The 23,878-nt window shown below is 45.9% G+C and overlaps 3 protein-coding genes across 35 annotated transcripts in view; 2 read left to right on the top strand and 1 right to left on the bottom strand.

Moving 5' to 3' along the window:
* The window catches only part of cacna1c (calcium channel, voltage-dependent, L type, alpha 1C subunit), a 119,027-nt gene extending 115,900 nt beyond the window's left edge, over positions 1–3,127 (bottom strand). For 21 of the 26 annotated variants that reach the window (XM_057022952.1, XM_057022956.1, XM_057022954.1 and 18 more), the window contains exon 1: positions 2,986–3,126. In XM_057022952.1, coding sequence (XP_056878932.1) covers positions 2,986–3,109 — 124 coding nt within the window. In that variant the 5' untranslated portion in view covers positions 3,110–3,126. Of the gene's footprint in view, positions 1–2,985 lie in introns of all 26 variants that reach the window. The other 5 variants (XM_057022976.1, XM_057022980.1, XM_057022978.1 and 2 more) reach the window with 2 other exon arrangements.
* On the top strand, positions 655–8,763 carry dcp1b (decapping mRNA 1B). 2 transcript variants are annotated; one of them, XM_057022989.1, is made up of 10 exons: positions 655–1,022; positions 1,252–1,292; positions 1,382–1,509; positions 5,452–5,518; positions 5,646–5,775; positions 5,870–5,968; positions 6,060–6,852; positions 7,084–7,301; positions 7,407–7,595; positions 7,675–8,763. In XM_057022989.1, the coding sequence occupies exons 1-10, from the start codon at positions 897–899 to the stop codon at positions 7,750–7,752; spliced, it is 1,869 nt and encodes a 622-aa protein (XP_056878969.1). In that variant the 5' UTR covers positions 655–896; the 3' UTR covers positions 7,753–8,763. The 2 variants fall into 2 exon arrangements, with proteins under 2 accessions (XP_056878969.1, XP_056878970.1); XM_057022990.1 differs by lacking the exons at positions 655–1,022; positions 1,252–1,292; positions 1,382–1,509 and adding an exon at positions 2,347–4,675.
* Positions 8,764–9,416: 653 nt separating this feature from the next.
* Positions 9,417–23,878, top strand: part of cacna2d4a (calcium channel, voltage-dependent, alpha 2/delta subunit 4a) — a 51,123-nt gene continuing 36,661 nt past the window's right edge. For 2 of the 7 annotated variants that reach the window (XR_008948339.1, XR_008948340.1), the window contains exons 1-28: positions 11,183–11,732; positions 12,427–12,620; positions 13,975–14,056; positions 15,060–15,176; positions 15,260–15,319; positions 15,406–15,568; positions 15,641–15,772; positions 16,065–16,125; positions 16,928–17,078; positions 17,493–17,567; positions 18,482–18,571; positions 18,652–18,765; positions 18,835–18,913; positions 19,754–19,887; positions 20,369–20,446; positions 20,529–20,609; positions 20,700–20,774; positions 20,843–20,929; positions 21,010–21,081; positions 21,160–21,221; positions 21,302–21,369; positions 21,442–21,487; positions 21,570–21,667; positions 21,765–21,858; positions 21,937–22,029; positions 22,255–22,382; positions 22,724–22,822; positions 23,381–23,446. Coding sequence is in view for 5 of the 7 variants with exons in the window: in XM_057022982.1 (XP_056878962.1) it covers positions 12,469–12,620; positions 13,975–14,056; positions 15,060–15,176; positions 15,260–15,319; positions 15,406–15,568; positions 15,641–15,772; positions 16,065–16,125; positions 16,928–17,078; positions 17,493–17,567; positions 18,482–18,571; positions 18,652–18,765; positions 18,835–18,913; positions 19,754–19,887; positions 20,369–20,446; positions 20,529–20,609; positions 20,700–20,774; positions 20,843–20,929; positions 21,010–21,081; positions 21,160–21,221; positions 21,302–21,369; positions 21,442–21,487; positions 21,570–21,667; positions 21,765–21,858; positions 21,937–22,029; positions 22,255–22,382; positions 22,724–22,822; positions 23,381–23,446 (2,557 nt within the window). In the remaining 2 variants the exon portion in view is untranslated. Of the gene's footprint in view, positions 9,653–11,182; positions 11,733–12,426; positions 12,621–13,974; positions 14,057–15,059; positions 15,177–15,259; positions 15,320–15,405; positions 15,569–15,640; positions 15,773–16,064; positions 16,126–16,927; positions 17,079–17,492; positions 17,568–18,481; positions 18,572–18,651; positions 18,766–18,834; positions 18,914–19,753; positions 19,888–20,368; positions 20,447–20,528; positions 20,610–20,699; positions 20,775–20,842; positions 20,930–21,009; positions 21,082–21,159; positions 21,222–21,301; positions 21,370–21,441; positions 21,488–21,569; positions 21,668–21,764; positions 21,859–21,936; positions 22,030–22,254; positions 22,383–22,723; positions 22,823–23,380; positions 23,447–23,878 lie in introns of those variants that run through there. The other 5 variants (XM_057022982.1, XM_057022981.1, XM_057022983.1 and 2 more) reach the window with 5 other exon arrangements.

Genomic DNA, 23,878 nt, shown 5'->3' with positions numbered 1-23,878 from the left:
GTAAATTACAGTTTGTGCAGGTCATACTGCTTACATTCAAAAGTATTACTGCCCTGTGGATGCTGATTCCAGGAACAAGCCATCCTGAAAGCCCTACACTTGTGTTGATGTTCTGCCTTTGACATTGTTGGAGGCAAAAATGCTTTTCAACTGGGAAGTCGTATTTATACTAAATGTGGAGGGAAGGTTGACTATTAAGGCAATCGAAGTATTTCTTTACCTCCTCAACCGCAGTTATCTAGTAATCTTTTTTCATATTTTGCAAGGTCCCTTCCAAAGTCTATTCCTCATTTGCTGCAGCAACATAATAGACTCCACAGAAATAGAAATCAACATCGTGCAGCAAATTTAAGCGATGAGTCTTTTCAAACGTCGCTATATTGCCCTCTTCTGTCTTTAATAGGAAGTGCAACCTAGACTCAAATCAAACGCCATCATACAATGACCCATATGTAAAGTGCAGAGCTAGACAAAGACATAAAAAATAACTAAGTTCCTTAAAATATTGCCTATGTTGTGGCCTGGTGATAAGGTTTATGGCGATTTTATATAATTATGCAGCCCATAGATTGACAGGCATGGGTTGATTTTTCTAAATCGATTAACAATTCTGGATCCTGAGTTCTGACGTGCAACTACTCATGTCTGGTTGTTTACAATCTCTTTGGCTAAACATGGCCGTTGGTGATTTCATTTATAGCAGTTAAAATTCATTTTGATGCACACGTCTTTAGTTGCAATTCCAGTTCCCGTGCGGAATATCGTTTAATCCAATGTTTTATATTACTTCTGGCTTTGCATTTTATTTAAACGGATTTATTTTATCTTCATATGATTGGTTTGCTGTTAAATCTTGGTAGTGGGATAACTTCGTAGCGAAGTAAAGCAGCAGGAGTATGTCCGCCAAAGGACTCGACATAAGTCTGGCTGCCCTACAGCGACAAGATCCTTACATCAAAAACATTGTTGATGTGGCCAGTCAAGTCGCTCTGTATACATTTAACAACAGGGCTAATGAGTGGGTAAGGCTGTCTTCTTAATCAGTACGGTTGTGCTACTTTAGCTTAGCTTCCCTATCATGTTGATGTGTGATGAGGACAGCAAGTCAAAACTACTTTCACGAGAGTGCATTGGTTTAGAATCTGAATATCAAATAACTGTAGTTAATTTTCGGCATCCTTTCCCTTTTTACACAACGGCATAAAGAGTTACATTTCCATTTGGGTCACTTTTATTTATATGTCCTTTTAGGAGAAGACTGAAGTTGAAGGTGCACTCTTCGTGTACACCAGGTAAATGGAACTCTGGAAATGGCCTTTTTTCTATTACCAAGAGATTTTTTTTAAACCTTTTTTGTATGATTTGCCTTCTCTGCCTTCAGATTGGCATCTCCCAGACATGGTTTCACCATTATGAACAGACTCAGCATGAAGAACCTGACAGAGCCAATCACCAAAGACCTGGACTTCCAGCTCCAGCACCCTTTTCTGCTGTACCGCAATGCACGCTGTAAGGACACTTTGATTCTCTGCCACAGACGCCTTGGGCAGTTTTATATGCTTGTCATATGTTGTCATGTTAAACTGAATTGCCTTAAACATGCCAAGGAACACCTGGTAGCTGTGTCTCATCACTGGAAGGAGGTTTGGTCACACTTGAATAGCTGGAATGGTGAAGAACGCAGTTCATTTCCGAATAAGGAGCAGAGTTGACTACCAGCCTGTCGGCCTTTGGGACCTCACAGGCCCGTCGAAGAGCGTGCCTGTAGGAGAAAAGTCTGACAGCGCTACATACACAGCCGACTGAGATTAGATTCGGCCCCACAGTTACTGATAATATAAACAGGCACTCACTCAGGAATCGCTGACACGCTCAGATCTCTCCCCACTTTCTTCTCATGGTTTGAAACACCCTCCATCAAGTACAGAGACTTGGTGGAATGGCTGTTAAGATGCCGTCTTCTTTGATCGTGACCGTAGCTCTCTTGGAGTCTTTCAATTCTTTATGCAATGTTTAAACACGCTCAGTGCTCATTATTGATAACTTCTGATCTTACTGGACTTCCTACTGAACATTCTGCTGGAAAGCCTTTGGAAAGAATAATAATGTTTGATAGTATTGTATAAGTAAGGGGTAACGTTGGTAACTATGAGATTAGGATATGAGCTTAAAATAGCAGGTTTTATCAGTTTATATGAAGATATATAGGTTTATAGCAACAAAACCTCACATCTACAAAGGGAATTCTTATCCAGTCACCCTGTTACTAGATCTTAACCAGATCTTTTTTAGATTTGGTGTTATTGTAAGTGTGTGTATGTGTGTGTGTGTGTGGGGGGGGGGGGGGGGTGATCGAAAGATACCAAAATGTCAACCTGCCCAAGTACAACATGAAAGTTACGGAGTGCCTTGGTTTAACAGATGACCACATGTGTGGTCTGAAAGGATCTTTTCCAGAAAACACTTTGTATAAACTGGAATGCTTCTCAGCTTTCCCTGCCCCCCCTTCTTCACATTTGATGTGTACAGACATCAGACTGCTGGTAGTGCTGCCAGCCCCCGCTGGGTCGTGACCTCTGTGCGTAAGAGTCGTGGAATCTTATCTTTAGACAAACATGTAGCTCTCAGTGCTGCTGTTAACTTCCTGGAATGGCAGTTGGCACAAAGTGGCATCCTAGGCTAAAAATAAGCAGTGGAGATATACCGCAGAACAGAGCAAGATGCAGGGAAGGGAAGTCTGAGCGAGGCCTGATTCTTCCAATGAATGGTGAAACAGACCATCAAAACATTTTATACTATGAACAACATACCCTGGATTTTATTTCCCCCTTATTGATTTAAAAAAAAACCATTCACATAAACACTTAAGTTATTCTCCGATTATGTGTCAGGTGGAGTTACCTAAACACGTTTGTGAAGAAAATGCACGGAGACTGACATCGTAATGAAAGACCCGCAGTGTATCAGGTGTCTGGACAGCCTTACCTCCAGGTCGGACATACGTGTATCCAAGGTCCCTCTCTGATACGAGTGAGCCTTTAAATCGGACCTCAGGTTCCTCCTCCAGTCTCTCATGTTTAGGTTTCCTCAGAAACAGGCCTCTCAGCATGACTCCGGTGCTCCCTCAGCGCTCCCCAGTCTGTACCTTAGATCGGATCTTTGGGGATCTTTCCTCGTCCGAAGCAAAAATACGCCAATATTCTAGCAGACACTTTTGTAAAAATCCGTCGGTTGGAGCAGATTAGGAGCTGAGTTTGAGCCAAAAGTGTCAGAGGAACATGCATGCAGTGAATGCACCAGGAGGAAGGCGTGGAGATGTAACATCAGAAGAAATGTCCTCTCATTTGAGCCTTTCAGTTGCTCCAAATCTTAATATTTACTCCTCCTGCAGTGTCATGAATTCCATTCTTACAAACAAAGGAAGTGATGGTACTTTTTTGGAAACAATAATTCCAATCATGGTTGTACGTTACTGGAAAAACACCTACCTCTGAACTGCTGCAATTCTAAAAATAGCCCTGACTATAACGGCACGGATTCTACTCATCAGCTCGTTCCTGTCTCATTTATTTGACAGTTAAAATTGAAATAAGTCTATAGTCCTTGTAAGGCAAAATGTCATATTATTCAAATCAACATCCAGGTCCAAATTGGTGTGTTCCCAGGTTATTAACAAAACGAGCAGAGGTCCATCCACTGAAACCGTTGCTGCCCAGACGGATTCACACGTGGCTTTTCACTGAGTTTGAACACATCCAAACAGAGTCAGTATTGGACTGAAGTCTCCATTACTCACGAAGTGAAGTCATGCCGTTGTACCGAAAAAACCCCAACTTTGCAGCTGGTGTTGCTGTGCTGCTTTGGTCCATAAGTGATCTTAGTGATGCTCTTCGTCCGGATTCATTGATGGAAACCTCCTCTTCTGCTTTTTGAGTACAGATGTTCCCCCGCTGTAGTGGTGGCTCAACTGGCTGTATTGTTGTGTTCACCCTAAAAGCTTAACCTTGTGACCACAGCCACTTTTCCTTCATGGTAGTAGTCTCTCTCTCTCTCCCTCCCTCCCTCTCTCTCTCGGTTTCCCGGCCTCTCCTGTTGCTTTGATATTTCACTGGTGTGAGATAAGGTTTGCGTATGGAACCACACCAGTTCTATTGCTTTTCAGTGTGTTTTCTCATCACTTCAGCCTAATTGTGTTAATTGGAAAAAGTGGTGTTCTATTCTCCCCCCGACCCGCTCGTTGCTAGTCACTCTAACACACACCTCACTTGCCGCTCCTTCACCTCGCTTGCTCTTTTGTCTCGGGGTTCTGGCACTCTTTGCCGCGTTCTCTGGCGGACCGTCTCGTTCCCTGAGCACAGTTAGTGGCCGCAGCTCCGCAGGACTCTCCCACTGCAGTTACTTATTTGGCTCAGGGCTTTTTTCCCAGGCTCAAAGGAACTGTCTTTTCCCCTGGTCCACGCTGACCCCGGGGGCTTGTCCAACCTCCTAGCGAAGTGTCTGTATTTCTATTCATGTCTGTGTGGGAATGTATATTAGATGGACATCTCCATCTCTTGATGTTTGTCTCACTCCCTGTAATTCTTCTCAATTCTTAGTTTTCTATAGGCCTTATTTGGGTTCTGATGTGCCTGCTTTCCATAATGGTTGCTAACTTTTCTTGAGCTTCATATAGAAGGTAAGCACTGCTGGCGTGGGTGGATCTTTCTAGAGAACATCTTGTTTTTGTCATAATTTCTTCTCATTTTGTGGAAGTTGTGTTGTTTTGATACATTCCTTATGCATTTAAATTCCTTTCCAGGGTGTATTTTTGCTTCTTTTGTCTAGTATAATGGGAAATATAAATATAAATATAATATGGGTCAAGTTCCTAGAAATTTAGGGGAAGAAAATCATTAGCGATAGTTGTAAATTACTTTAATTTGAGGCTTACTCTGGTGGAAACATGAAATAAACTCACAAGGGATTTGGAGTTTTCTCTCTCTCTCCCCCAACTGACTATTAAATAAACATGCAACAGCGTCACCGCAGTGCCCTTCAGCCCTGTGCTAACTGGCTATCAGTAGCAACAATTCCCTCTTAGTCACGTCTGGGTCCCGGCTTGTATTGGCACGTCCATGGGTTTAGATTTTTATTATTTTTGTAAATGACATACTATTATTTAAAACCGGCAGTGTTATTAATAGATGGGTTATTTGTCTGGCTAGCCTACACTGTAAATAGCTGGGGTTTACAAATGTGTCTCGGCGTTATTTGATTTTGAATGTTCAGCAGCTCTTAAATCTCATTTTGCTGTCTGCTGACCTTACAAAGTTTAACCGGCATTTTTTATGATACCAGCTAACTGGATTTTCCCCATTTGTCGGTCATTATAAAAGACATTCGGTGTTCACCGCTCTCTTTGTCCCCCCCTCTCTACCTCCTTATACCGGCCCCTCTTTCCCACCCCTCCAGTTGTTATCCATGGGATTTGGTTCTATGATAAGGAGGACTGTCGGCGCATTGCCCAGAGAATGAAGACGTAAGAGCTTACATTTAGAATGACGTTTAGTCCACAAAACATTCAAACGCAATTTGTAATCCTTCAGATTATTGTCTTTAATAGCTGTTCTGTACTTTGCCCCTCATCTGTGTGTGCTCGTGTGCAGGCTGACCCAACTGGAGCAGGCTCTTGCTCAGCCCCAGGTCAAGTGTTTGTCCCACGAAGGGGGGGGTGGTGAGGCAAAGACAGTGGACATCATTAAAATGTTGACCAACGCACGGACGGATTATGAAAAGGTAAGTGTTGAACATATTTATGGTTTTCTGAAGAACATTGTCAGAATCTCTTTTGAGCACCGTTTCATACGTGTCTGGCTCCCCTCTGTCCCAGGCCCAGCCCACACCAGAACCGAAGGAGATCAGTGGCAGCAATGTCCTCTGTAGGAACCCCAACCTGATCAAGCCGATCCCTGTGAAACCAAACGCTCAGGTAAAACACTGCAACAGCAAAACAATGAAGCACTTTGGACCCAAACGTTCACTTCACAGCAAATGTTTCCCCCCTCTTGCTCTGTGATCAGGACAGTGATTATGCTGAACCCAGGGGCCTCTCCCTGGCCACACTTTTTGGTTTCCAAAAAGATCAGCAGTCAGCCAGACCTGACCCGGTCTCTCCCCTGGCCACCCCTCTGGAGGCGTCGTCACCGGGACTCGTTCGGCCGCCTGCAGCCCGTACGCTGACCTACGACGATGCTTTAAATCCCAACAGAGAAGTAGGAAACGCAGCTACCGCGCGGTCTCCGGGTCGAGGACAAGCAGCCGTAACTGGAGCACAGGCGCTTAGGGAAGTCGGTGGAAACGTGGTTGCGGGCTTGGTTCAAAGTTCCGGTGCCACTCAGCATCAGCGAGATCAAGACGAGCCACAGCAGCACTGCCCAGCCATCCAGAAGCTCATGCAGGGACAGAGAGCCGTCGGTGGCGGCGTAGGAGTACTTCAGACTGTGTCCGAGTCCCCGGAGAATAGGCTGTGTGACAATGGGGCTCCCGTGGAGCATCACCCCCACCCCCTTGTCCCCCCTCACCATCACCATCACCAGCACCAGCACCACCAGCAGCAACTGCAACTTGACCCCATAAAGAGCCTCTTCCAAACCCCGCTCGTCTTCCCCTCCTCTACCCTCCTCCCCTCAGCTGCTCTGCTGAGCTGCTCCACGTCTTCCCTGCAGCCGGGCGTCACCTGCCAGCCCATCGCGCTGGATTCCGTGCCGCCTTCTCTTTTTCAAGCGCAGCAACGTCACCAGTCGAGCTTCGAACCTTCCAGACCTCCAACAGAGACACAGCACAACCGATTGGCTTTAACTCTAGAGGATAAAGGTGAAAGCTCTTCAGGAGAGACAGTTGTCTTCCTTTAATGGAGGTTGTTGAGCTTAAAAACAAGTGAACCAGTGGTAAAGTATATAGGCAGCAGTAATACAAGGGCAGTAGGTTGCTTTTTAAGTCATTTATCGAGTTATTTTGCTAACTCCTTTGAGCTACAGTTTCTGCCTCTCAACATATCTGTTGGCGCTGCTTAAGCGGCTCTTTTGATGCTTCTTTTGTGGTCAGGTTGGCCCGCTCAGATTCCCGGCGTTGTTTCACCTCATGAGCTCCTGCAGAAGCTGCGACTCGTCCAGCACGAGCAAAGAGAAACCCCCAGCGACCCCCTCCGGCCAAGCCCAGGACTCGCGCCCCGATTTGCGGGCCCAACTCAGGGTCTTGCTGAACGGCCCACCCCAGACCGGAGCACAACAGCTCCCAGGGAAAAGCCAGAGAGACAGATTCCAGTAAGCTCTGCCAACACTGTTGATATTCCTCTTTGATTTCCCAGTGTTCCTGTTTGTGGAGACCAATGAGCAACTAAAGAGTCTCCATGTGTGATTTCTCCCCAGACGATACCAGCCACCCCGGGCCCAAACCCGCTTCTCTCTCCAAACGTGTTTACCCAAGCAAAGACCTGCCCGGGGTTAACAGGAGCGGCCACAGGGCGTTCCCTGCTTTTCCCCAAACTCCCAGTGCAGCCAGAGGTGCCAGTTCTGTCTAGAAGCCAGCTTCAAGCCACGCTCCTCAGTCTGATCAAGGTAGACCCACATATCTGGAAACGGTGCGTATATTTAGAACAGCCAACAACACGTTTTAACGGACGCGCGTGTTTTTCAGAGTGACAGCTCGTTCCTGGACACCATCTACGAGGCCTACATCAGCCGATTCGCTAACAGCACCAGCAGCAAGTACTGATTTCCCATCACGCACACTGCTGACACCTCGCCAGGGATGCCTCACCTCTTCTTCCTGACCTCTACAAACACAGGCCACCACTTCGCCTCAGAACTCACATTCCCATCCTGACTTTATATCATTAAAGGCCGCAAAAAGTAAAACTATGTCTTATTAAGTGTAGGACGACTGTATTTTGGAACAAATGCGACCTTGTGACCTGTGCCTGCCTTTGCCATAGTTAAGGGAAATGCACAGGTCGTGCGTTAGCCTCAAAGGTGACCTTAAAACACAGTTTAACACCAGCCATCTTCATGGGCAATAATAAATAAATAAAGTCTTCCTCTTTTCACTCTAGAGAAAACATTGGTTGTTACCATAGTCTCTTTCAGATTTTACTGGTTTGCTTGGAAATACAATTTTGCATATATTTTATCTAAATCCAATTTTAAAGATATTTTAAAGTGGAACTGTGTCATTTTGATTTTCTCGTACCTGCAATAAACACATTCTCTGAGCTGTCGAGCAGCGAACTGTCGCTATTTAGCCAATGCGCCAAGCATTTTGCAGCCTTTGAAGGTTGTAGATTTTTCTGCCCTGCGTGTAATTTCCTCACCAGGAAACATGGTATCCATGTATCTTGAAGCTTCAGGGGACGTTCCGGACCTTGTTAACCTGCACTACCTCACACAGCCAGTTTAAGGCTGTCGCTGGCAGGGTGTCAGTGACAGGATGTGCCATGGATGGCCAACATACTCTCAAGCAATGTGTGCGTTCCTGAATCAGACCTGGTTTTCCTCTTTATTAGCAAATGTTCCAGTTCTAACGGTTGCTTTTTAGCCCCACCCCCCCCCTTCACGGAATTACCAGACCCTTTTTTTTTCCTTAGCGCGCATCCAAAACAAATGACAGCAAATCTCTGACTGGGAATGGAAATTTGTTTACACCTGACTTATTTCTTTCTATCAGAAATGTTTCATTGTTATAAAACTGGAATATATTTTGATCGGATATTAAAAGTTCTCCAAAGGATCCAGCCTGTGTTGTCTGTTCGGGCTATCACTTATCCTCCCCTGCAGTCATCTCTCTGGTCGGGACAGGAATCAAATGACCACATCTCCAAATACAACCCTTACGCAGTAGTGGACACCAGTTTCTATTCTTTGCATCAGGGATGTTGGAACAACCCTGAGAGTAATATTATCGATTCATTTAATGAAAAGAGGCCCTTAAATAAAAACACCCCCCAGTCTCCCTGGTGAGCAGGAATGTGGGATCTCTGATAATGACCTGTCATTCACTTTCCCACCCATCAGCACGCTTTCAGGAGTGAGGATGTAATGTGTGAGACTCCCTCTCCCATTGGTGTCAAAGGTTGTGCTGCGATCTTGTCGTTGTCCCTGCGTGTTCTCGATTGTTCCATCAGGGCCGCCAGAAACTCAAGACACGGGGAGGGAAATGGGATAAGAGGCTAATTAGTCTGCTTCCCACCTAAGGAGGAATTTGGCTCCGTCCTCGTTCCTTCCTGAAAAGCTGCAACATCACTGTCAGCAGCTTTGTGTGAACCCAAAAATAAGGAGCTGTTAGTCCTTCCTGGTGAGAGTAGGAGGTTCCAGGCTGTTGGTTTAGCTGATGGAGCTAAACGTAAAGGCTGACTATTAGCTCTGGTTTACATTAATCAATGTGTGTGTGTGTGTGTGTGTGTGTGTGTGTGTGTGTTCATGCCCAGGAAAAGCCCAGTCTTTACTTTGTAGCCTACCAGGATACGAGAATACCTCCGTTCTGTTGCTGCTGCGTCCTGCTTCATATGGTTCACTCCCAAATCAAAGTTTTCATCAAAAACTATTACTTCATCAGCAAATTATCCCTTGTGCTGACTTTTGGCTGATGACTTCAGCTTCAGAGGCGATTTGAAAGGCAGGTGAGTGACTTTCCAGGACTTTAGGCGCTCTTTTACTTGTTTGCATGCTTTGGATGTAGGAGGATGAACTAAAAAGTGAAAGGAAAACTCACGTCACATCAGCTAAAACATGAAAATAGATCTGAGAAGCGATCGTTGACTCACTTTGCTTCTGATGCCGTTCATTCGGAGAGTCTTCCGGCCCGTTTGGGTGCATTTACGCACAGGTTCTGCTGGACGTTTTCTCTGCAGTGACAAATGAAAAGTGAATTTGTGGTCACCAAACTCGGCTTGTTCGTCTTGAGTTAAATCTGATGATTTACTTGTTGAGAGCTGGAACAGATAAAACTGCTGATGTTGTATTTAAGCTGCACACTTTTTTTCCAGCACCAATAACTGTGACACGGGGCATTTTGGACTTAAAGCGCAATAAAATTTCCTTTTCTCTGCTCGAGAGGAATTCATCCAGACCTCACCATTAGTGATCTGGGTCAGTTGGGGGAGGAGGAGCCAGCTGTTACACACTGCTGGTGCAGAGACACATGTGCACGCACACACAGAGTGTTTTTTTATTTTGCTAAGGAGCCTTTGCGTGCTCGCTGCTGAGTTATGTGTGAGATCTGGCAAATATTTTGCTATGTTTCCCTGCTTTTTTAACAGCACAAAAACATGTCGGAGTGCCTGCGAGTGCGGCTGTGCACGGCGGTGCACGTCTGGCGTCTATCTGGAGCTAATGTTGCTTAATGGTCCCAGTAGCAGACGGACCATTTGGGGGTCAGAGGCTCGTTCAGAGGCCGTTTTGGTCCAAGATAAATTGCTTTAATATCCACAAACAAAAGTAGATTTAATCTCCACGCCGCCGTGCGCAGATGTTGCATTTATCTGTAAAGGAAAATGTTTTCCAAGGTGACCCATTTTGAAATTAAAATCTGAGAATAAGAATTTCAAAAATAGGCAGGGTCTTCCATACACCGTCGAATCCCTTATGGATTCTATATATTCTGAATTAAATTTTCCCTTAATCTCACTGTAAATATGTTAATTGCATTTGACCCATAGTTGGAAACATTAAATTATTATACAATTTATGCTGTTAAAGCAAATGCAGGGAGACAAACGTGCAATTTTCTAAAATCCGCAAAGGAAATAAAAAAAAATAAACAGAAACAAAACTATTGTTGAAACTATTTTGGGCTTGTTGCTGATATTTACGGGTATATACATGTGAGACAATGAGAGTCCACTAGGTGTCTCAGGGTGTTTGCTTTCTCAACTGCATCCACCCTCACAGAACCCCCCCCCCGCAAACTTCCCTTTTTTTTTTACATTGTTCTCATTTTTTGTGGCTTCTTTAACTCTCCTACGTTCTCCTCCAATAATGTCTGGTCATTAACATGAGAAAAGAGCCAAAAACAACATCAGGGCAATGGGGAAACATGGGCGGGGGCAAGATTAAGTGGAGGGGGGGGAAAAAGCAGGAAAGACAGTAGGTCAGAGAGCGATCGCGAAAAGATGAGGGCAAGAGAGTCAGAGAGAGACGGTTAATGTGAGAGAGAGGGAAAAAAGGATGGACGGATGGACAGAGAGAGAGAATGGGGTGGGTGGAGGGAGGAGGGGTTTAATCCTGCCTGGATTATGGAACAAACTGGTGCTGGAGAGGAGGAGGAGAGAGAGATAGGAAGTCCATCTATCCGTTCATCCATGCGTTCCCGTCTCTGTTTGCTCCCTGGCCCTCTCGGAGTGTGAGCTCTGCAGAGGAGAGCATGAGGTTCGCGTCCCGCTCCGGGACTGAGCACACCTGAAGAGAGAAGTTCAGCCCGGATGATAGAGTCCATCATCACTACCTACAGCCCCCGGTGGAAGGAGGGGATGGAGGAGAGGAGCAAATAAAGGGAGGAGGAGGATTAGAAAGTGGAAGAAGATGACAAGACTCCACTGTTCCTCCTTGACCTTTGACACTGGGCACAAGAGCGTTCAAGGACCAATCACACGCCTTGATAACCAGCTAAGCTGACATCAAGTCATCCGACGTTTGATCTGCTGTCTGTCATATCTGAACTTTCTTTCTGGAACTCTTGAAAAGCTCTGGCCACATGACATTGTGAGTAGTCCGTTTCATTCTATTCCGAGCGATTTGATGATTTTTCAGTCTTCCCGGAACCCACTTCCTGGCTCACACTGGTGCTTACTATTAAATCTGAAAGAGTTTCCACTGAGCTTGCTTCCTAAATTTTAACTGACTGTTAATTTAGAAGTCTCTAAATTATTATTGCAGCCCATTCTGGATCCGTCGTTGAATGACTTCCCGGAGACTGAACACTTCTAAAATGAAGACAGAAGATATGAGGCGCCTGTGAATTTTGCTGCTGCTTTGGCCCCACTCATTTTAAATATTTAATCCTTAAGCTTCTTTGCGTTCTAATTGTCTTTTTGTCTGTTTTCTTTTTTAACTGTTACATTGTGCTTCATTTTCACCATTTTCAGCTCTGTTTTAGGATTGAACAGAAGGAAATTAGCATAATAGTTCTCACAATATCAAAATCAAGGCTACAATGTGGTTTATGATGGTAGTCAGAGATAAAACTCCTAATACCTGCGGCTGTTGGTTCATTTCTTTTAGATGAAGATACAAAAAAAACAGTAAATTTGTTAAATATCAAGTTACTCTGAAGCTAATGTTAGCTTCCTCTGAACTACAGGCAAGCCTGATTCTTTGTTGCTGCTGCCGCTGTGACCTGACTGGGTCTAATCTTTGCTTCCCACTGTCCCATTTTATTCTTTCCTATCGGAGTCAGTGTGCAACAGTTGGACGAGTGCGGATTGCAGCAGCTACGGGGATGAAGCGCTGGTGCGGGGGAAACACGGGGCATGTCGCTAAATCAGACAGAAGTGGGCTGTGCAGAGGCAGGCTGATGATGCTGATGTGGATTATCCTCTCCAGCTCGTTGAGCCTGATGGTCGACGGCCAGATGAAGATCTCACCAGAAACGTGAGTCACTCTCGGACTAGAAAACCCCAAATCTGACTTCATATCCCAGTGAAACCAGCCTGTCCCAGAAAATCCTTACAGAACACCGCATGCATCTATCATTTAGACTAGCACAAGTTCAAGTCATTACATCACCAGTTGTATCAGGTTATTCACCTGTGGAAACCTGTAATCAGTGTCCCTCATGTGGGCCCACATTTGATAAGGATAGATTAATAAGTGGTGTTCTTTTTGTTGACTTCTGGGGTCATACGGGCACCTGTGGGGGGTAAAAACATTTAAAAAGCTGTTTTAAAAGCATGTCTTGGATGTGTATCAACCTATTTTCTATGTTTTTATCATTATTTTGCAACTGGTTGAGGAAACCCGTTACTAAAGGACAACTAGATATTATTGCTAGCTTGCTTATAACAGCGTAGCTGATCGATTATGTTGAAAGGCGATGTGAGTTTTTCAAAAAATACTGCCTATTGAAAAATACGTCCTGGGAAACCAGCCAGTGGGGTTAAATGATCAATCTAAATCTGTCACTCATGCAAATGTTCGCCCTCCAGAGGGGAAATCACAGGTCAATACAGGACTTTTGGTGCATCCAGGCCACAACAGTGTGCAGTCGATACGTGTGAACTTGCAGCAGAGAGACGTTAAATATTTCCATCATCTGGATGCTGCAATCATTGAATGTTTGATGGTAGACGAGCGCCATCACCAGCGTGCCCGAGATTAAAGCTCTATGGAGAACAGAGTTCAACATGGCCAACGCAGGCCACACAGGTCTGAAGTGTTTTACTGTTTAGGGTGAAATTTAACAGCCGGGCCTCACCTGGCTGGAAGTTAGGAGGACGTGGCCGAACACTCCAGGCCAAGAAGCTCAAATCTTCAGCCAGACTGAACAATGCCCTGGGGACACCGATTTCATTAGTCTAATGGCAACACGCATGCATAGAATAGAGGTATCAACAAGTTCACAAGCGATAATCCGCCGGGTTTCAGGGCCGACGCCATCCTTGACAACCCTGCCTGCTCGCTAGCAGCAAGCTGGCCAACACCCTATAGTTTGGGCCATCTGTCACATCCTGCCTCCTCTCTGGCTTCTATTGCTTCACCTTGCCTGTATTCACATGGAGGATTTGTAGAATTACTGCATGTTATTGAGCTCAGAATAACCCCGTGACCCTGCAGAGTGCACGCGTTCAGTGTCACCTTAACAGTAATCTGTTCTAATCTCTTATTTGGTGAATGCAGGGTAAACTCTTAACATGAGTGGTTGCAAACCTGATCATCAGCAGTACAGGCATGTTATAGATGATTTAAATGACATGTTTTGGGTTTTTTTCCCTTCTCTTGTACTCAGGGTGCAGCAGTGGGCTGTGACCTTTGGCAAAGAGATCGCTGCCATGTCGGCACGATACTCTGGTGCTAAGCTGCTGCAGAAGGTGAGAGCTCACACTCTGTGCATTAAAATACACACACACTTTTACAAAGACTCATACGTAGACGTAAAGACAGCCAGATGATGACATCATCACATCAGCCAAGCAGGGTCAGGACACACCCCCCAACCCCCCGACATCCAATCAGAGCACAACTGGCTCCTGTACAACATCTGCACATGGCCCAGAGACCAGGGCCATGACACACTTAATTTAAACACACTCATATACACACACTGTTGTCAGACGCATATACTTGGAGTCGTTTTGTTTTTTGCAGCATGTGTTTTTAGAAATTTCCAACTATTTGTGCATGCGTGTGTGTGGGCATGTACAGAAGGGCATGTACATGTGTGATTAAGGAGGATGAGTGTATCCTGGTGGTAATTAGAATGTTAGATCTTTCTCTCCATGTCACCCTGTGGAATCCCTACCAGGCCCATTTGCCATCTGCCCCAAACACACACACACACACACACACACACACACACACACACACACACACACACACATGCACCTAGTGAACTTTACATGGTAGTGTACCAGTGGATCTGCTGTCAGAGTGGATTAATAATAAGAACACTGTACAATATAGAGTCTATTTCTTTGAGTTGCCCATTTCATGTTTTTATTTAAACTGCTTCCGTGCCTGGATCGTTTTATCAATACCTCTCTTGTTATCTGAGCAGCATTTCATGATTTTATTACCTTGTCTTGTGTAAACAGATTATCACATTGACTGCTTGACATTAATAAAAAGCTTTAACACTGGTTATTAAGCCGTAAAGAGCTTGTTAATGACCCTCTCCCTCATTTTGTGCTGTTTGCTGCTCTTATCTCTCTTAAAAATGTTTTTTTTCCACATGTAATTGAAAACTAGCATCTGGAGATCATTGTGAAACCCACGATAAAGCCCATCTTTTATTGCCTTATGTACAAGACATCGTTATTGATGAATGGATTTTTTTTTTTGATGACCCTGTTTTGTCCCCCCCCCCTTTTACAGAAATACAAGGATGTCGAGGGGATGGTGAAGATTGAAGAGCTGAAGGGAGAGGAGCTGGTCAAAAAGTTTGCTGAGGAGATGGAGGAGATGCTGGGGCGCAAGATGAAATCAGTGAAGGTAATGAGAGCCCAGGCTGAATCCCAGCAGGCCCGTTTTAACGGCTGTATTCTTGGTCTTTTCTACACCTCCTGTTTTCCCAGAGGTTGGCAGAAGCCGCAGAGGATGCTGATCTGTACCATGACTACAACGACACCCTGGAGGTGCGCGTTCATGCCTGGCACGTATGTAGATATTCTAACATCGCGACAGACCATCAATCGTCCCTCCGTGTTTGCGTCCCGCCTAGTTCGACTACTTTAATTCTCTGCTGATCAACACGGTGGATGAAGGCGGGAATCAAGTGCCGCTGGGAGGAGAATTCCCTCTGGAGGAAAACGAACACTTCAACAATCTGCCAGTCAACACCCTGCTGAGTAACATCCAGGTCCCCACGAATGTGTACAACAGAGGTACCGCAGAAGCGCCTCCACCCTCGTAGACACGTCTACACACATCCGGCTAACAAACCTCTCCTTCTGTAGATCCGGATATCCTGAACGGCGCCTTTATGTCCGAGGCTCTGAATGAAGTCTTCATTGAGAACTTCCAGAAAGACCCGACGCTCACCTGGCAGTATTTCGGCAGCTCCACGGGCTTTTTCAGGCTGTATCCGGGTGTGTGCTTCTGAAACCCTCCATCGCATCACCTCAGCTTCCGTGCCTGCGGTGTCACGGCAACACCCACAGAGCTGCAGCTAAACCTTTGGCTGCACGGGCCAAATGGTGCTGTCGGCCAAGCGTGACGACTGTGTGGAGACGTGTGTGAGAGGGTGTAATTAACAGATTTCAGACACTGTGTTTTACTCATCTGCCACCTCGTTTAGCTCTCCTCTAAGCTGTCACCAGCTGTCCATGTGTCCGTCTGTTCAGCCAATATGAGCGCTTGCTTCCGCTCTCTCCGTTCCAGGGATCCAGTGGACGCCGGACGAGCACGGCGTCGTCACCTTCGACTGCAGGAACAGGAACTGGTGAGTGGAGACGTCGGTGATCTTTCAACAGCATCGAGCCACCGACGCATCTGCGGCCGTGCTTTCGTTCCGCGTGTCTGGCACGTTGGCCGCAATCTGTTCGTTTCAGCGATTATTTGGCCAGTTGAGCACATCAAATGAGGAGCAAAGGCAGTCACAGGGAAAAGCCTCTCTGCTTCATTTTTCAGCCTTCCAAGTCAGCGGCGGGCCCATGTTATATTTAGCCTCGGAATGGAGTTTTAGCAGAAGCTCTGGGGTGATGAACGTTTTATTGCCCAGCTTTTGGATACCAGCGCTTTAAGCCTTAACCAGGACATTACATAATTGTCTAATAATAAATATTATTGGGTGCAAGTTAAAATAAAACAAACAGGGCTCTACAACAAACAACTGAGCCAGACAGAAGAGGGCGATTCTGTTGCAGCACAGTTGGAAATACTGAGAGAATTGAAGGATTTTTAGTCTGGGGGGGTCTGCGAGCCTCCTAAATGAGGGCCAGTGAGGGCCACCAAAGGTGAGAGGCGAAAGTTAAACCGCCGTTAGAGTTGGCCGAGAACAGTTTGGATCCGGAAAGATGCCGATCGCAGCTGGTGTACTGGAAATCCCATTGATGCTAATGAGATTGAAATGTCAGGCTAAGGCAGAGGAAGGGTAGGGAACAAATAAAAGGATAAGTCCTGAACCTGGCTCGCCCTGTCTGTCTGTCTGTCTGTCTGTCTGTCTGTCTGTCTGTCTGCCTGCCTGCCTGCCTGCCTGCCTGCCTGTCCGTCTGTCCGTCCATCCATCCGTCCGTCCTCCCCAGGTATATCCAGGCGGCCACGTCCCCGAAAGACCTGGTGATTGTGGTGGATGTCAGTGGCAGCATGAAGGGGCTCAGGCTGACCATCGCCAAACATACCATCAACACCATCCTGGACACCCTTGGAGAAAATGACTTTGTTAACATTATTGCAGTAAGTAAATCCGTGCCCCCCCCCCCCCCCCCCCCCCCAACCTTCCCCCATGGCTGACAGTTCAGAGCCCCACGCTCCATTTTGCGCTGAGGTTTTTCAGGATTTCATCTGTGTGCAGCCCTACAACAACCAACAATCTGTGTAATAAGCATGGTTTATCCTGGTATTACTGTGTGTGTAATCATACGTCTGCAGCAAATCCACCGCCCTTAAGCTGTTATGCACAGAATTTAAAGCTGCCCCGTTTTAATAGAGCGACTGTGCAGGAAAAATCAAAATTAGTCACCATTGTTCTTCTGCTAGACAAGAGTTCCATCTGCAGCCATGATGCAGCTTGAGTCTCATTCATAGATGATAAAATAGACACTTAAACGTCACTGATGAGGATGGATATTCAAACTTTCTGTCTCTCAGTACAGCGACTACGTCCGCTACGTTGAGCCTTGCTTCAAGGGCACTTTGGTTCAAGCTGATCTGGATAACAGAGAGGTAACACACACTTATCTAATGTCCGGTTCTCAGGCCCACACACACACACACTCCTAATTAATATATTTAACCTGTGTCAACCTATTAATCATTATTATCTCACTAATCCGTTAAAGCTAAAGATTACGCTGACATCACGTACAGTAAACACTAAAACCTACCAGGAAAATGTGTGTTACCGGGGTGTTGACCTGTCTGTTAGAAGATTTAAAACATACAGCTCAGCTTTTATTTCCACTTTGTGTCTTTTTTCCCGCTGTCCTGATTTAGGTGCAACCTTTTGTGTGTGTGTGTGTGTGTGTGTGTGTGTGTGTGTGCACGTTCGTGCTTCGAGTGTCCTAATTTCACTCCTCTTCACATCATCACACATCGGGTGAGGTCACTGAAGACCATCAATATTAAGCAGATCAGGTGACCTGTGAACAAGGGATTTGATTGGCTGAACGAGGAGCATCAGGAAGGGGCGCCGGAGGGCACAAACGCATGTTTATGGGAAGAAATCTCCCCGTAAAATATTTTGGAATTAAATTTAAGAATTGGATAGAGTTATTTATTTATTTTCTGACTAATATAAGGTCAACTCATCTGATTCTCTTTTTGTGTATAAACCCACCTAATTAAGAGAATACCTTCTTTTCTTTTTTTTTAAATAAACTGGGCTACAAGAGAAATATGTTGTAGATCCACCCACAAAACAAAGACTTCTTATCTCGACAATTAAATACAAATAATAATATAAATGATTGCTACCAAATTTCCCAAAGTGGGACCCCATCTGCAGTTGTCATAACAACAGCCTCTCAACTGTGTGTATTCTTAACTCCACCAATCCTGTGCACCTAGTCAGATGACAGCAATTGACATTTGTTTGACAAAAGAGAAAGATTTTGTCCAATTTTGTTCATTTGTTGCAGCACTTTAAGCTCCTGGTCGACGAGCTTCACGTGAAAGGAGAAGGCAAAGTGAAAAAAGCCATGAAGGAGTCCTTTAAGATCCTAAATGAGGTGTGTAGCGCCATATAGGAGCCTCAACAGCACGTAGGTGCAGATGACAGCACAATGCCCCTGTGTGTGTTGGCGTACAGGCTGCAGCGCTGGGTCAAGGGAGCCTGTGCAACCAGGCTATCATGCTGATAACAGACGGAGCCATGGAGGACTTCCAGGACGTCTTTGAAGAGTTCAACTGGCCGGAGCGACGGGTAACACACGCAAACATACCTGAGAAACTCACAGCACTATTAATGCCGCTTGCTTGACCGCCTCTCTAGGTCCGAGTGTTCACCTATCTGATCGGACGGGAGATGACCTTTGCGGACAACATGAAATGGATCGCCTGCAACAACAAGGGTAAAGGCCAAAATTACGTTTTATCGCCGACTTTTGTGTGCAAAATCACTTGTGTGGAAACCGTTTCATGCTTTTACAAAGCTAAATAAACTTGGATCAAGAAAATGAGTCTCCTGGCCCTCGGCTGCATCGGGCATTGACCTCTGCTGAATTACACGCAGTCATGCTGCGGCTCAGATCCGAACATAATCGCTTTATACTCCTCTGAGCGCACCGAAAACCCCCGGCTAAATACCTGATTATGACAACAGATATGCTGTAAACACATCCGCTGCTGGACTACATTGTAAAAAAGGAAATCTGAATCCCTGTGCTCGCGTGCGTGACGGCTAACAGGTGCCCTCCCTTCTGTCGCCCACGCTTGCCGTCGCATCGGCCAACAAGCAAACTCCCATTTAACATAAATATATTCTTAAATTCCTGCCGAGGGATTCAAAGTAGGATATCATGCAAGGAGCTCTGCCTGATAAGCATTCCTGAGAGTTGCAGGGGAGGAGAAGGCTGCTCACATTCACTTCTTTTTAACTGGCAAAGCCTCGCAGCTTCACGGCAGGTATGCCATTGACGTCAGTTTCTCTCACTTGTAGAAATGCCATCAGCACTCGGCCCAGCCAAGCTTTTGTGGGAATAAGAGAGGTTCTGAAATCAGATAAATGGATTTGCTGCTCTTCAATTATTAAAAGATAAAAATATTTGGGTTTGGATTTCAGTCTGAGTACAGTAACGTAGCGTTAAAATGTGTGTGTGTGTGTGTGTGTGTGTGTGTGTGTGTGTGTGTGTGTGTGTGTGTGTGTGTGTGTGGTGTGTGTGTGTGTGTGTGTGTGTGTGCTCATCCTGCAGGTTATTACACGCATGTGTCCACGCTGGCTGATGTTCAGGAAAATGTGATGGAGTACCTTCATGTTCTCAGCCGGCCGATGGTCATTAACCACGACCACGACATCATCTGGACTGAGGCGTATATGGACAGTGTGGTCAGTCATTTTCACCTCCGTCTCGGTTGTTTTAACATCGGGTCCTGTAATATTTGGCGCATCTTCGGCCTGCCATTTCATGCTCGCTCTGTTCCCTCCATCTCCACCGTCAGTTACCAAACACAGCGGAGGTATGCCGATTGTTCCCTCAGCCTGCCTGGAACTTCTAGTTTTGTATGAATCCTCCCAGTATTTCTACTGGAGTCGTTGTTAGCTTGTTAGCTATTAGCTTCCAGTCATAGAAAATATTATATCTTGTCCTTTACCAGTAGTTTTGTCAATATTTGTCAACGATCCCAGAGTTTTACAGGGTTTGTTTTATTAGCCTAGCCTATTTAGTTTCCTCTTTGTCTTAGAAGTGTTTTTAATTTAAAAGTATACGCTGTGTGTAGCAATTAAACCTTTTGACTGTTCTCCTTCTAGTTCACATTCCTGCTTTGTTCATTTAAATAATCTGTGTTGTTATGAATGTGCACCCTAGTTGTTCAACACTCAGGCCCAAAGCCTGCTCCTGATGACCTCTGTAGCCATGCCTGTGTTCAGCAAGAAGAAAGAGACGGTAGCTTTTGACTTTATTCCTCAACAATATCAGCGTGCCTTCCGGCAGACGTCCATTAACCACATGTTGTGTGTTACCTTAGTTGTCTCATGGGATTTTACTGGGAGTGGTCGGAACTGATGTGGCCTTGAGAGAGCTGATGAGATTAGCTCCGAGATACAAGGTAAAATATGAACAGCTGGTTTAGGAGCAAACTTGTCACGACTCAGAGATAAATATGAAGTTATAAAGGAATGTTAATGTGTCTGTTCAGCTGGGCATCCATGGGTACGCCTACCTTGTCACCAACAACGGCTACATCCTGTCTCATCCCGACCTGCGGCCTCTGGTACGGTGAAAAAATTCAGTTAGCGGTCGCGCTGTTGTGAAATGACAAGGCTCTGATTGTCTTAACAGTACAAAGAGGGGAAGAAACTGAAGCCCAAACCCAACTACAACAGTGTTGATCTGTCAGAGGTGGAATGGGAAGATACTGAGGAGAAAGTGAGTATGAAGCTGTCAGAATCTGTAGCATGATGCAGCGGAACCAGAGGGGATCCGAGCGTGTGGTGGCTGTGTTTCAGCTGAGGACAGCCATGGTCCAAGGGCAAACGGGGACATTGTCTCTAGACGTGAGATCTTCGGTGGATAAAGGGGTGAGTGAAGATCACCGTGGCGACTTCACCTACAAGACACTGCATCCCAATAAAACACTCTTTTTCTGTCTTTGGCAGAGGAGAGTGATGTTCCTTAGGAATGATTACTTTTACACAGTTATTAATGAGACGCCGTTCAGGTTTGTGCTTGAAAAGTAGATATTTTCAAAGGTCGATGTGTCAGAAAACACAGACAATAATGTTCTCTCTCTTGTGACAGTCTGGGCGTGGTTCTGACGCGAGGAAATGGCCAGTACATGTTCACTGGGAACGTCTCCGTCGAGGAGGGTAAGGGTTCTTCCTGTTTTAGGCTCTCTCCTCCTCTGACGTCTGGTTGACCTCCTTCTTTTTAATTCTCAGGTCTCCACGACTTGCTGGGTTCGGACCTGACAATAGCCAACGAATGGTGAGTTCTGTGACTGACGATGCGATGTTGATGCATTTTGGTTCATGAGACCTCTGAACTTGAACTCTGGGTCTGCGTGCAGGACCTACTGCGAGACCGACATTGACCCAGCACATCGTAAGCTGAGTCAGCTGGAGGCCGTGGTGCGCTACCTCACGGGCAAAGAACCGGACATGGAATGTAAGAGGAGACTGAAACATCTGTGCATTATTCCTCTGTGGCCCTATAATGCTGTTGACCTTGTTTGTCCACGTCCTTGACCCCCCTTTCTAAACAGGCGATGAAGTCTTGCTGCAGCGAACTCTTTTTGACGCCGTGGTCACAGCTCCTATGGAGGCCTACTGGACCGCTCTCATGCTCAACTCATCGAGGTGAGCGTCAGCACACAGCACATGTATATATGCTACGCGGTTTCCACCACTTGGCTTTGTCTGTTTCCCCTGTGGCAGCATGGCAGAAGGGGTGGAAACGGCCTTCCTGGGGACCCGTTCAGGCCTGATGAGAGTCCAGAGATACACGGGCATTGAGAAAAGGACTGTCAAGTGAGTGAAAATGACGTGCGTTTCTCATTGCTGCGCAGAAACCATCATGTACACAGTAAATCAGTGTTTGCAGGCTGGAAACGACAATCGCAGGAGTTTGTGGAGAGTCTGCCCTCTAGCGGTCAATTAAAAAACTGCAAAAATATAATGTACTGCAGAGATGAAATGGATTTAAAATGTTATCCTAAAACAACTCACGTGAACCCTAATTTTATCTCTCCCCAGGTCTTTCCTGACCTCCGTCGATAAGGAGAATATGTTCACTTTGGACCACTTCCCACTGTGGTACCGCAGAGCAGCTGAAAACCCAGCCGGACAGTTTCTCTACTACCTGCCCAGGCAGGACACTCGAGGTACCAAATAAAAACCCACACACTGGCACACTCACACTCTCTTGGCGGCTGAATTTGTATTCCCACAGGCTCACGGTGACGCGTGCAGTTCTGCAGCCTGCAGGGTCTCCTGCTGTTGTGTTCATTCCTGTCGTTGACAAATTTGAGCCTTGATAGATGTTCCGTTTCGGGTTTTTTGTGTCCCACGGCAGCCTCAGAGTAGCAAAGTTAACAATCACCCTGTTTTTCATCATGTCTTACTAACACTTAACCCCATCCTGAGGTGAGAAACACTCAAGAGCCAGCGTGCACAGTGTTGTATGTGTATTAGCTTGCTGTGAGACACAGGATGTTGTCTTCAGACATATACAGGGACTATGAGGCTGACTATAGCGCCGCCTCAGAAGAGCTCCAGGTGGAGGAGGAAGGGTGGAAACAGAGGGAGGCGGATGAGGAGGAGGGTAGTAGGGAAAAACTTTTTACTTCTTCCCAGCATGCTTTCGCTTGCGGTTTCTCCTGACCCCCGAACTGCGAGGCATGGCACCGTTGTGGCGCCCCAGGCGGTTGTTTCCCCTCCCTCAAACCCCACGCTCTCCTGTTCACGAAGAGGCTGGATTTTTCAATTCACCTCACAACACAAAGAGCTGTTGTCAGGAGAGCCGTGGTCGATCAGCCCGTTGCGTAAAAGCTTTCATCGTTGATCACTCTGAGACCTCGGCGCCGAGGTTGCAAATACGCACAAAGGATGGATTGTTCCCTAAACTCTGTCTGCTGAGACCAAATCCATCTGTCTGCACATATTTCCAGTCTCCATCCCCACTATTGTTCACTGATGTACCGCTGACCTGCCCAGCACGAGAAAACAACCTTTTTTATGTCCCCTTTCTGTGCATGACGATGCCCCTGCATGTGTGTTCTCAGAGGCACATTGGTGAATCCGTGCATGCCTCCCCGTGCCTTAACCCTGCCTGTTCCATGATGGCGATGCTGCTCTGCTAACTGTGCTGTTGTACCAACAGGGAAGATAGTGATCGCTGCCACTGCTGTCACTGTAACAGTCGGCAAGAAAACGGCCATCGCAGGAGGTAAGCCCACTTTTCCTGTACGGCCACGTGCATCGCCGGCCTTGTAGCCCCCCCTTCTCTGTCTCAGCATCCACATTCTAAAGGTTGGGAAGCAGCTTGGGTTTCCTTATTCTTGGCTCTTTCTTTCTTTCTTCTTTCCATCTGTCTCTCCATTTGAAATCTGGCCGTTCTGGCAGAATTATCGCTAATTTATTGGTGACTGCTGGTTTTTTTTGGTTTGTGGCATTTGCTAACTGACTGGAAAAGCTGGGGTTTATAAATGTTCATGGATTTGGTGATTTCTTTATATTTAAATAGTGAACTCATTTTGTTAGTCGAACAAAACCTGTGATTAGAATCTGGATAAATGAGGTTGTGATATTTCAAGAAAATGCAAAATTTAAGTGTGATTTCACACACACTTAAAAGTTACAGGGGCTCCATACATAAATG

The sequence above is a fragment of the Takifugu flavidus genome, chromosome 22, assembly GCF_003711565.1.
Source record: "Takifugu flavidus isolate HTHZ2018 chromosome 22, ASM371156v2, whole genome shotgun sequence".
Taxonomy (NCBI): domain Eukaryota; kingdom Metazoa; phylum Chordata; class Actinopteri; order Tetraodontiformes; family Tetraodontidae; genus Takifugu; species Takifugu flavidus.
This window is presented reverse-complemented; position numbering and strand designations above follow the sequence as displayed.

Bases quoted from the DNA above. Each gene is read 5' to 3' on its own strand.
- dcp1b (XM_057022989.1), top strand. From the start codon at position 897: ATGTCCGCCAAAGGACTCGACATAAGTCTGGCTGCCCTACAGCGACAA. The intron at 1,023-1,251 runs GTAAGGCTGTCT...ATGTCCTTTTAG, and splicing joins ACAACAGGGCTAATGAGTGG to GAGAAGACTGAAGTTGAAGG. The intron at 5,969-6,059 runs GTAAAACACTGC...CTCTGTGATCAG, and splicing joins CTGTGAAACCAAACGCTCAG to GACAGTGATTATGCTGAACC.